General features: G+C 46.0%; 2 protein-coding genes across 11 annotated transcripts in view; one reads left to right on the top strand and one right to left on the bottom strand.

Annotated features, from left to right (window-relative positions):
* B3gnt5 (UDP-GlcNAc:betaGal beta-1,3-N-acetylglucosaminyltransferase 5) overlaps positions 1–12,249 on the top strand; it is a 22,421-nt gene extending 10,172 nt beyond the window's left edge. For 2 of the 5 annotated variants that reach the window (XM_010624290.2, XM_033762608.1), the window contains one exon: positions 7,128–12,249. In XM_010624290.2, the coding sequence (XP_010622592.1) occupies positions 7,442–8,581 (1,140 nt within the window). In that variant the 5' untranslated portion in view covers positions 7,128–7,441 and the 3' untranslated portion in view covers positions 8,582–12,249. Of the gene's footprint in view, positions 1–1,411; positions 2,993–7,127 lie in introns of all 5 variants that reach the window. The other 3 variants (XM_010624293.2, XM_010624291.2, XM_033762607.1) reach the window with 3 other exon arrangements.
* Positions 1–12,478, bottom strand: part of Mcf2l2 (MCF.2 cell line derived transforming sequence-like 2) — a 246,785-nt gene that overhangs the window by 111,048 nt on the left and 123,259 nt on the right. The gene's annotated exons all lie outside the window — the stretch shown is intronic.

The raw sequence follows: 12,478 nt of genomic DNA, 5'->3' as shown, positions 1-12,478 counted from the left end.
AAAAAAAAAAAAAAAAAAAAAAAAAAGGAAGAAAGACAGAGAGAGAGGAAGAGGAGCTGAAGTGCGTATTGTTTTATGACACTTTCTCAATGCAAGCGTGTCCCGGAAGTTGGCAACTTGTGCCCAAGCAGCTTCCAGCCAGGGGGACAGGAATGAGAGTGAGTTCCATGAGACAGGCTATGAAAGCACAGACAGGGTTCCTGCCTATTTACTTTTGATAGTAAACATTTTTATATTGACTAAGACTTTTAGGAAGTCTCTAAGATACTGTATTGGTCACTGTATTTAATTGGCCCCTTGAGTTTAGCCTTCCAAACAGGTACCTCACTCGCTTCCCCACACCGTGTCTTTCCCAGAGGGTGGGGCGTGTGGTCCGAGGAGGGGACGCCTGACATCTGATGTCCTCCCTAGGAAGCGGGAGGGGCAGGTCAGGGTCCGGGTCGGGATGGCTGCTGAAGGGACTGAGAGGGAGCGGGTCCAGGACAGCGACGAGGCGGCGGTGCCATCTGTGCGAGGTCAGGTCTCTCCGAGGGCTTTGATGATCTCACACTGGAGATGGGGGCGGGGGGAAGGTGGGGAGACAGCTGGTGGACAGAGCCCTGCAGGGTGGTGTACAGCGCTTGTGCTGGGGAGTGAGTGTTCTAGAGAGTCAGGGTCCTGGAATTTCAAGGTCTCTGAGGACCTGTCACTCCACAGGAAGCCACATAACCAACTTTCTTGCTGACATGCTGTCCCAAGTGTGCGGGACGTAATGCAACCAAAATGGTAGCCGTGTCATTAATAAGCTTTCCTGGCCTTCGGCTTAGTGGCAGATCTAGCCTGAAAGCTCAGCAGTCTGGGAGGCTGAGGCGGGAGGACTCCAAGTTCGAACACAGCCCTGGCAACTTAGTGATTTAGCGAGGCCCTGTCTCAAGACTAACACATTAAAAAAACAAAAACAAAAACAAAACAATTTAAAAGGGCTGCAGATATAGCTGAGTGTGAAGGCCTTGGGTTCAACCCTATATTACCAAAAATAAGTTTCCATAGACTTGTGAGCATTGGATGCCTACTAAATGAAGTGCAGAAACACAGATTTGCCTATTACTTGCTGTTACTGTCTTATGACAGTGGCCAGAAATGGTGTCAAGAAACATGGACAGAAACAAAAAGGGTACACATTTTGGGAACAGGGTGCTCTCACTGTCTGTCTCTTGGTAACACTGCTCAGTGCTCAGGTCTGAGGTTGGGTGTTGCTTCTGCTGTCAGGAAGATGCCTGGGCTGCAGCAAGGCCCGGAGGTGAGGAGGGGCCCATCTGGAGCTCCCAGCTGCTCCCAGCACAGCTCTGAGGGTGTAGCTCCACTGCCCATTTGTAAACCCCGTGTTAATTTTCTGATGAACAAGCTTTTTAAAATAGCTCCTTTCCCCTAGACTCCTCCCTCTTCTCCTCCTGCTGAGTCCTTTCCTTCTGGATCTGTCTGGCCGTCTCTCCCCGAGAGTTCACCTTGTGCACAAAATCGGCCATCTTCATGTGCAAAGGGCCAAGGTGGGTCTGTGCTCCCTGCCGGCTCCAGTCCTGATGACTTGCTGGATGTTTGTACCTTGTTGTCTCTCCCACAAGTCAAACGCAGCAGCACAAGTCTAAGACCAAACATAAGGGTGGCGCTTCTCACTCAGGGACTCAGGTTCCCTCCCATCAGGTTCTGCTGGGCCTCTGTTTTTCCTGAAAGGGTCTCCTTTATCCTTGCTCTTTGGCTGGGATGTGGCTTGTCCCCCAGGGTCCACGCACTGCAGGCTGGCCCGTGTAGTGGTGTTAAGAGGCGGTGGGCCCTTTAAGAGGAGGGGCCTAGAGCAAGGTGATGAGGTCATTGTGGGTGGGATTAACAGTGTTGTCCTGATGGTGTGAGTACCTGCTGGTGCAAGAGGAGGGCTCCTCTGCTGTTTGCTTTGCCCTGCTGACTATGCTGCAACCTCCACCAGAGAGAGGCCCAGTGCTGGGGGATGCTGGATCTTTCGGCCACCAATACCGGGAGCTGCATAAACCTGTTTTTGTTTTTTGTTTTTTTTTGTAAGTATCCAGCTTCAGGTATTTTGTTATGGCGACAGAAAATAGGCGGCTCACACCCTGGGCTGTACCTTCTTCCCTGATCAAGTGCTGTCCTGACCCCCATCGCTGTGCTTTTTGTCCTACAACACCACTGCCGGTTTATGTCCTCGTGTCTCAACTGCATAAGTACAATAAGGGAGTCGCTCCAGTTACAACCAGCTCGCCTGTGACTTCAGCGGCTCTGTGTAGTCGCCAGGACTCCAGGTTCCTCATAAGCCCCATGACCACTTTCCTGCTTTCACATATGCCCCGGTTTCTCCACAATACTTCCTTTCTCATCTGAAACAAAGTTTGCGTCTCCTGACCGCCTAGATCTGCTCATCCTCAGGCCTTCCTGAAGTCCTCTGACTAACGCTGAGCTCTGCTCTGGAAGCCTGTTGTGCCTGGAGGAGGTGGAGATTCCAGACTTGCTGGCCATGGGAAAGATGAGCCTTATCTCAAAGGGACTCTAAGTGCTCTGAGAATGCAGACTATAAAATACTATTTCACGGTCCAGGCCTGGCTCACGTAATACTCACATCCCTACTCCCGTCTAGATTCAGACTTCACCATTCTGACAGGATTTGCATAGTGTTTCAGGATCATCAGAGTAGACTCATTAAGGAAATGATTGGAGAGCTGGGGTGAGCAGAAAAAAGCCAGGTCATTATAGGGAAATTTGTAGTGGAAACACAATAAGCAACTCTAGTGTTTTCCAGACAAGTTTAAAGAAGTCTCCTATGAAAAAAGTACTCTTTTGCATCCAGAGGGGTCCACTTCCCAGACTGGAAAGTGTTTGAGGTGGGGTCCATTTCTGATGTTCTTTTCTTTGTTTTCTGACAGCTCGCCTCTGAAGAGAGACTGGTAAGGGCAGCAGTTCCTTTCTCCTAGCTCCAGCAGAGGCAAACTCAAGCCGTATTCCAAAGGTCTGCCCGTTCCCCTCTGTGCGGTTCTCTGTCCTATTCTCTCTTCTCCTTTGCATATCCCAGTAGGCTCTGAAGTCACCTGTAGTTTTTATTTCCCTTTGGTAACATCACATTTATGCAGATTAAATCACCAGATCAGAGGTGAAGGGTGGCCTGAGGTCACATAGTAGACGGGCCCCAAACAGGGATGACCCTGGCTTTTCTGGGCTGCTGATTGGCCACCGAGCCATGCCGTGAGCACACAAAGGAAGCTGTACCCACAGCACTCTGTCGTGGGCGGCTGCTGAGCTCTGCGTTTGCTTTTGCATTGTTTCCTGCAAGGCCTAGCGTTTTCTTCTACTACGACAGCTGGTTGGCTTCTCCCTGCCATTCTGAACAGGAAGCAGAAATGAGTGCTTTCAAGCGGCTTTAAAAACACTGTAAGAAAGCCCAAGAGTGGGGTGAGCATCAGTTGAGTGCGCTGGTCTCCACCAGCAAAGGCAGCGCAGGCACCGTTCAGGTTTGTCAGCGAGTGTAGATTGACAGGTGCTTTCGCTTTGGGCTGGAAAAGGCCTCTGTTCCACTGGAGGAGTTCAGATGATCTTTGGTTATCAGAGTGAAGCTGTGTGATGTAAATGTGGTCTTTGCTTTTTGGTACTGGGATTGAATTCAGGACCTTGTGTTTGCAAGGCGGGTGTGGTGCCGCTGAGCTACATCCCCAGCCCTGTAGATGGGTATGTTACCTTCCCAGTGTCACACCGGCACATCCGTGAGGTCTGTGGCTACACGATTCACACTGCCAAGTGGGAGCAACCTTGCTCTGGAACTTCATATGCTGTACTGAGGGTGTAGCAAGGGTTGCTGGCTTGGTGACAGGTTCTTTGTCATTTTTCAGAAAACATTTGGACTCACTGAGGTCCATTTGGAACAGTGGGAAAAAATACAGGAAAATAAGGCGACTGCGTACAGTTGGGGAGATCACATGAACATTACGGGTCAGCTGCTAGCTTCTGGTTGCAGTATTAGCAGCAGCAGCAGGACATGCTGGCCGGGTTCACTGCAGATGTGTGGGCACTGCTGGTGAGACAGATGCACATTTGCACACCGGAGGAGTGGGCATGTGTGCAGGTAGTGCGGTAAGCAGCTCGGGCTTGTGCTGCCTGGGGATGGTAAGCTGGAGTTGCTTGTAATCTCTCAGTTCCAAAGGTTGCCTCTACTTTGTTCCCTTCCCAGAGGCTGTCGGAGTAGAAACTGCGGATTCTCTTCAATTGAGACTCTTCCTGGAATTCTTAAATACTGATGCTGTCTTAAACCCTGCCATGAAGAGTTGGGTTACCTTGCCTTAAGCAAGTTTAAGAGGTTCTGTGGAGGGGGCAGAGGGGCCTTTGCTTGTGCAGACGATGGTGCCTGGCCTGAGTGAGCGCGGTGGAAAGACTGAGGGGAAGTGGCCTCTGGGTGAAAGTGGCTTTGCAGGGTGTAGGCGGGCGCCACCATCAGAAGCCGATGTCTCCTGCTTGCTGCCTTTCCCACTGTCCTGGAGAGCATCAATCCCCGCAGGCCAGCCTGTCCAAAGGGGGACACTGCCCATGTCACCTGTCCCTTAGAGCAGAAGGTTAAGCCCACTGACATAGTTTACATCCCATCTGCCAATGACGCACACATCAGACTGTTTCACACGGAACTGGCATTACTTTCTGCACCCACTTTTTTCTTCCTCTGTCTTCCTCCTCCCCTCCCTTCCGTGCCTTTCTTCCTCCCCTCCCTCCTCTCGCCTTCTCTCCCCCACTCCTCTTTCTCCTGAGGCGTCCTAAGTGGTGCTGGCCTTTGAAAATCTGTGCTGTAAGGCAGAGGTGGTGAACCTGTGGCCCTCTCTGTCAGGGTGCGAGCCAAGTCTTCCCAGATCCCGGTTCCCAGTTACTTTTCTAAAGTAAACCTCAGTATTCAGGTGTAATTGCAGTACTGGCACTTTGTGATAAATAAATGGGTTTTGGGTTGCAGTTTGGGCACGGAGTCTCTAAAAGGTTCGCCATCACTGACTGCTCTGGCGGGTAAAGTGCTACCTTGCTGGTTAGCTCTGGACAAAGTCTCAGAAGGGCTTCTTCTAATCTCTTGCCTGTTTTGCGGATGTTTCGATACTGAGACTTTCTTAGTTTTTGTCCTAGTTGGGAGTGATCATGGGGGACAGGAAATGCAGCAGAGTCAAAAGTCCAGAGGTATGGAAGGAGGCATCCCAGCCAGAGCCAGGTCTGTTCTGCGGATCACTTGCTACACACAGCTGGTTTGGTGCCAAGTTCAAGGTTGGGAAGGCTTGAGGGTCGGTCTCAGTCCTGGGCTTGTGATGTTGGCTCGCTGTGACCTGCCTGCGTCACCTTCTTCCTCCTGGTTTTGGTCAAAGTCCGGTGGACTTATGTGCCTTGAGAGACAGCGCCTACTTTAAGGCAAGGGGGTGTCTGTGGTAAACACAGGACAGAATCTTGGAGGAGGTGAGGTGTGCTGTCTCCTGGTGGCAGGGAAAAAAAGGGAGAAGTGAGGTAGGCAGCGGTGGCACGGCCCACATCTGAGGCGACTCTGGTTCTGACTCTCAGTCCTTTCTGTATAGCCAGGGGGAGAGGTCACTCTGACCCAGCAGGGCTCTGGGCACAAGCATTTGATCAACATTTACTGTGTGTCTGTGTTCATGGCGCTGTCTGCTATGTTGTGTGAAAAATGCCTCGGTACCAGGAGCAGGAAGGAGCTGTGTGATGCAGAAAAGGAACGTGTCCGAGGGAATGGGGCCCCGGTTAGGCTTCCCTGAGAAGTCTGCCCATAGGACTCGGGGGAGCAGGGAGTTGGGGCGGACCGTGCCACAGTGCTGCTGGTGCACAGGGTGGGACGCAGGATGGCCAGGTGGCTGTGATAGATGCTGGAGGATCAGAGCCCGACGTGTCTCCTGGGTGCTGTGCTGTCGTGACCTAGACTGCCTCTTGTCGCTGACTGGTGAACTGGTGCGTGGGTTCTGGGGGTGTGCGGGGCTCAGCTGGTCTCATGGGCAGTCCGAGTTTTGGAAAGGGCACGCTGACGGTGAAGTGGACGTCGGGCTGGCCAGGGATCCTTTTGTCTCTTTGTTCGTCTACAAGTCTGGGTGAGAAAGATGGTGCCGGAGGGCGTGAGGAGAGAGGTAGCCGGGGTGATTCATGGGACTGGACAGTTGTGTAAGGAAGAACTAGATTAGTTAACGAAGTGCAGTCAGCCACAGATCAAGGGAAGACACCGACGGTAAGTGTCAGGTAAGCCGGAGGGATGTGTTAGGAATGGCATTCTTATGCTGGTATTGATCCGTCCACCCCCTTCTACCTGTATCTACCCTTCACTCCATGCAAAAGCTTTTAAGTAGTGGCCCCTCAGTGTTCAGGTTTCTGAGTAAAAAGCATGATGTAATACAACAAACACTAAGGTGGCTAAGCCCCCACTGGTTTTCAGATTCCCCGGCTGCCAAGACCGAGCTTGTGGCCTCCGTCCCGTTGCTTCCTGGTTTAGAACAGGTTAAGTTGGCGGAGCCTGTGAGTGTCCACGGAAGGAAGGAGGGAGGGAAAGAGAGGACATAGATTTGGGCTTACAGAATAATCCTGATGGGGGAGAATCTGTACTATGCTTTCAAAAGCAAACTGTGACTCCTTGATTATGAACTGTGATTTTTAACAAGTCTTACTCTTATCCCTGCCTTGGCTGGGCAAACTACGAATGGACCTTTATTGCTATGAACTTTCTTTTCATACAGTATTTTGCCTTGATCTCTACAATTTGTTTCATCCTGACTATATTCAAAGTTAATATATCCGTGGATAATCCCGCTTGTGGCATTTGAATTTTAAGTATACGTGATGATAACGATTTGGATTTTTGTTTTTGCTTTTTTAAGAGAGGGAGGAGAAAAAAGAAGGTGTCTTACTCTGCATGGAAAAACAGTATCAAATCCAGTGATTTTTTACCCCCCTTTCCCCTGTTTTTATCCCTCTAAAAACCAGCAGTATGCCTGTGCTATATACTGACTGCCTCAGTGCTTTTTGGGGGCAATCATCAGATCACGCTTGGTTTTGAGGAATTAGGAGTGTATGTGTCTTTTTGGTAATGCGTAACCCGTTCCTTTGCTGTTCTTTTCTCTTTTGGATTCTGATAGGCGGCAGTTCACGCTCGAGGACAGCGGCACATGAACCAGTTGCATGGGGCCGTGCACCAGACAGAATGAAGGACGCCGCTGTGGGAGAATTTTGATGTGCCAGTGCCCTCACTCAATAGCATGTTTCATTCTTTTGCAACCCTAGAAAAAAATGGCACTAGAAGCAAATATTATGTGAAAGAGGAAGGTCCTTTCCTGTCTTCATGACCAACATATATTAAGATGAACATCTATTCTACAAAACACAACGTTCTGTGTTCTCCAAGAAGCAAGCTCCCATTTCAAACTCACCCTAAATAAAAAAACAGACCCGGATGGATATGAGAATGTTTGTTAGTGGCAGAAGAGTCAAAAAATGTCAGTTTATTCAGTTATTTGCCACTTGTTTTATCCTAAGCCTCATGATCTTTTGGGGACCTATCGACAATCACATTGTGAGCCACATGAAGTCCTACTCCTACCGATACCTCATCAATAGCTATGACTTTGTGAACGATACCCTGTCTGTTAAGCGCAGCCTGGAGGGGTCCCGCTACCCATACTTGATTAATCACAGGGAGAAGTGTGAAGCTCAAGATGTCCTTCTTTTACTGTTTGTAAAGACTGCTCCCGAAAACTATGACCGACGTTCTGCCATTAGAAAGACCTGGGGCAACGAGAAGTATGTTCGATCTCAACTTCATGCCAACATCAAAACTCTGTTTGCTTTAGGAGCTCCCAGCCCGCCAAGGGGAGAAGAACTACAAAGAAAACTGGTTTGGGAAGATCAGATGTATGGTGATATCATTCAGCAAGACTTTGTCGATTCTTTCTACAACCTTACCCTGAAATTACTTCTACAGTTCAGTTGGGCGAATACCTTTTGTCCACATGCCAAGTTCTTAATGACTGCTGATGATGACATATTTATTCACATGCCAAACCTCATCGAATACCTTCAAAGTTTAGAACAGATTGGTGTGCGGGACTTTTGGATCGGTCGCGTTCACCGTGGCGCCCCTCCCGTCCGAGATAGGAGCAGCAAGTACTACGTCTCCTACGAAATGTACCAGTGGCCTTCCTACCCCGACTACACAGCCGGCGCCGCCTACGTCATCTCCAGTGACGTGGCCGCCAAGGTCTATGAAGCCTCCCAGACGCTGAATTCCAGTCTGTACATCGACGATGTGTTTATGGGGCTCTGTGCCAACAAAATGGGGATAGTGCCTCAGTACCACGTCTTCTTTTCTGGGGAAGGAAGAGCTCCTTACCATCCCTGCATCTATGAAAAAATGATGACATCTCATGGACATGTACAAGATCTTTATGACCTTTGGAGGGACGCTACAGATCCTAAGGTCAAAAATGTTTCAAGAGGACTTTTTGGGCAAATCTACTGCAGGTTAATGAAGATCGCACTCCTCTGCAGACTGACCTACGTGGACACGTATCCCTGCAGGGCTGCATTTGTCTAGCAGTACTTGAATGTTGTGTGTTTCCACTGTCACTGAGCCAAACCTGGATGGAAAACCTTTTGCTGTCTGTGCCCTGTAGCAAGTGAATGTGAAAGGCAAAGAAATATTTTTAAAGCCTAGTTTATCTTCGTTTCCTGGCCTAACTACATTTGAAGGAATTAATATTTAGAAATGGTTTATATAGGGGCCAGGGATTTAGCTCAATGGTTTTGCTGCCTGCCTGGCACTTGCAAGGTCCTGAGTTCAATACCCGGTACCCCCCAAAAGAAATGGTTTATATTATGAATAAAGACAAAACTAATGTAAAATTTACATTCTTGTTCAACACCACATGTACATTTGTGGAGTAGAGAGTTATTAAGAAGCCTTGGTGTCAGAGTAACAGCTTTTGGAAATATCAAGTGAATGTATAGTACAGTATTTCAAAGAAATTAATATATTATCAGACCAGGCATTCCTGTTTGTTTTTACTAAAGAGCACTTGATGGTGGGGGCAGGGAAAGGTTGGCGTAGGAAAAATATATAAATCTGGTAAAAGAAAATCTCCTGTTAAGAAGAGATACAAAAAAATGTCTTTTAATTTCATTATAAACAGTTGAGTCACTGAAGGTCACAGCTATGTAGCTATTTATCTAGATAGTGTTAGCATCACTTAAAATGTATTTGTATCATTCTTTCAAAGTTTAATGTGAAATTTGAGAAATCATTGGCTCTACCCTAACTGGTACTTTGTGTGGTGCGTTTTGTCTGCTAACATCAGAAAAATGCCACCAAACATGGGCAGTTTGTTGCCAATAGGGCCTTCTCTAGGGAGAAATTATTGTTAATTCTAATATGCTCTTTTTAACTTAATGAATTTTTCAACTAGTTTTTATGGATTGAGTATTGGTCTTGTTTCAGGTAGTTATTTGAAGGTTTGCAGAGAGGAATAGAATAATGGAAGAGATTTTGGAAGGAAAGACAACATTAAAGACCTCTTTTCTCTGTAATTTATAAAATACAATCTTAGTATCTAAGTCATTGTACTGATCACCAAAATTAACCCCTTCCTTCCCAACAGTCTCATAACCTACAGTATTTTGTTCTAAGTTCAGTTTTAAGAGTACTAAATCTCAAATTGGAGTGATATTATTGAAAGCAATTGATCCTTTGATCAAATAACTGTCAAAGTTGATCTCTGTCTTTTAAATATTTCAAACTTGAAAGCAAAATAGAAGTGATAGAGAAGTTGCCAGGGTGAGAGTGAAAGCATTTTATTTGTGAAGCTGCATATTCTTTATTAGCTGTGGCTAACAGCTAATAAATTAAATTATATTTATTTTACAATAATTCTTCTCCTATAATATAGGAGAAGAATGTGGCCAGGATGCAAACAACACTCACCCCCTAAGACAGAAAGAATTAGGTCACATGTTTTGCAAGGGAGATTCTATAAAGGCCAAAATAGTGACTTCAACAAAAACAGCTGAACCAATTATAAAATCTTTGGCTACAGAAGCACCTGTTACGGAAAGCTCAGAGGTCTCATTCAATAAGAGGACCTCAGAAGCTGGCAAAACACAACTAAAAGGATTCTCGGTATATACAACTGGAGGGTGATACAATTCTTAGCAGGTAGACTTAATGTTTACAAAAATCTTTTTGTTTTTTTTCTATTTTGAAATTTGAAGCTTGTTTACATTGCTTAGATAATTTAGTATTTTAAGTAATGTTAAGACTACAGTGTCAAACATCCTAGGTTGTAGTTACTGTAGTTGAGTAGGTTCAGAGTTCTAGATCATCACAGTTTCGAATTGCTGACCAATCTTAGCCACCGTAGAGAACAAAAGCACATTTTGACAAAGCAGCTTTATAATTAATTGTATTAGTTGATCGTTTGATAACTATTTGTCTTTGGGTCATAGGTACTCTATGGAGCTTTACCTGGAACTGTTAAAATTTGCCATTGGTTGAAAACATCAGTATCTCTCTGACCATTGAAGTGATCTTGTTTACAGCAAAACTTTTGTGGAACAGTAATTTATTTGTTGAAAGAGCTCTCTTGAAATCTTTTATTTTTGCTTAGCATAGACTGAAACAAATTTAAATTGGAAGGAAGTATGAAGGCACTTCCATGTTTTGTAAAAAGGAAGTTGCTGGATGATTCCTCTATCAGATTTTAAGTACTGAGAAGAGTGTAAGTAGAAGTGTTCCAACCTTTTTCAAAGGAAGGAAAAAAAACACGTTTGGTGCTCCAGTGCAGGGCTATCTTTTTAAAAAATGTCAGCAAAGGGAAAATAAACTACTAGCCTGGATGGTCACTTGAGCAAAAGATGATTGCACACAGTGTTGTTGTTGAAAAAAACCTTTTTACCTCCCGGTTGGCTTGCATCTTTTTTCCATATTATTAATTTTATACCAGAATGTTGAATATTTATATTATTTGAGTTTTGCTCTTTATGGCAAAATAATTAGTGAGTTTAAAGAAAAATCTGTGATTTCCAATAAACAACTGAAAAGCTGTCAGCAGATGTGTACTTAGCCCTCTTCTGCGTGGATTCCATTTTAGTCGAGGCAGCGCCCTGGTTTGATGTTAGAGAGGGGTTGCTACACGAGCGCAGTTTTCTCACTGCATTATGGAGCCACCTGCGATGCCCGTGTTTGTCGAATGACTCACGCTGGAAGGTCTAGGTGGAGGAATGTTCTTCCTCAGTAATTTGTTTGGGAAGGAATGAAATGAGAACCTGCAGGCACGGTGCCTTCGACACCCCTTGAAAAGGTCGCAGTTTCCTTTTATTTGCTATCATTCACTAGTTGTTTAAAAGCAGATTCAAAGTCAGCCTTTGCCCCTTGAGGTCAGGAGAGCTTTTGTGCGTACCGTGGCCTGTTTGGCACTTTCATATATTTGGACACAGTATGCACTTAATCTGTTTTTCGCCTGATGCCTGCTCAATTCTTGGTTCATCTATAAAGTGAGCCAATCCGTATATTTTAGAAAACATGGTAGTGTCGAACTAATCAGTCGTAGAACTTTTTTACTTGGCGAGGTGTGGTTTTAGTTGCAACTACAATGATGATCGATCATTTGGAAGACGTAACCTGACCTGCGTGGGACTCTGCTTGAGCCCCACAGCTGCCTTGAGAATGGGACCAGAGAACCCGGGCTATGCAGGGTCGTCCATCCTGCCCTAATACTGAGAGGAAGCTCGGTGTCTCCCGACTTGGTTCCTGCAAGTCAGGTCTGTAGCAGGCCAAGCGACAGCTTTCTTTTCAGTAGCCCTTTGCCCCAGTCTTCCAGGGCTCCATACTGCCTTCAGCATAAAATCGGAACTCTTCTACCTGTTTTTCCGGGCCCTGTGGTCATCTTCCTTTCTTTCTCTAGTTGGCTTTTCCCACTGCCACTGTTTTTCATTGCAGATTTTATCCATGGCTTGATTAAGTTGGTTCCCTTCGCCAGGAACACCATTCTGCCTGTCCCGTCTCTTACCACCCTCCTCAGATTTACTCGATACTACTGCCCAGTTATTTCCTAGTTATTAAGTAAGTTCTGAAGACGGAGGTTCAGCACATCCTGTCACATGGTACTCAAAGTCATCTTTTCCAAATAATAAGATAAATTATTTTTCCAAAGCACAAAGTAATGGCAAGCCATCCAGCTATGCAAAGCGATTAATTATTCAGAACCCTTAATGGACACTCATGGCATTTTATCTACACTACTTAAAAGTTTATAATTTATTCAGGAAAATCTAAATGCTTCTCTGTGCCAAGCATATTGCACTTATCCACTCCAGCCCCAACAAATTTGTATCAGTTATAAACTCAAATCTATAAACCTCAAAATATAAAATCAAGAACAAGGAAATACATATGAAATTGTTGCAGCATAATAAATGGGTGATCTTTTTTTTTTTTTTT

This window comes from Fukomys damarensis, unplaced genomic scaffold, assembly GCF_012274545.1.
Source record: "Fukomys damarensis isolate Sample0158 unplaced genomic scaffold, DMR_v1.0_HiC HiC_scaffold_12, whole genome shotgun sequence".
Taxonomy (NCBI): domain Eukaryota; kingdom Metazoa; phylum Chordata; class Mammalia; order Rodentia; family Bathyergidae; genus Fukomys; species Fukomys damarensis.
Note: the sequence above shows the minus strand (reverse complement) of the source record. Positions and strands in the feature narration are given on the sequence as shown.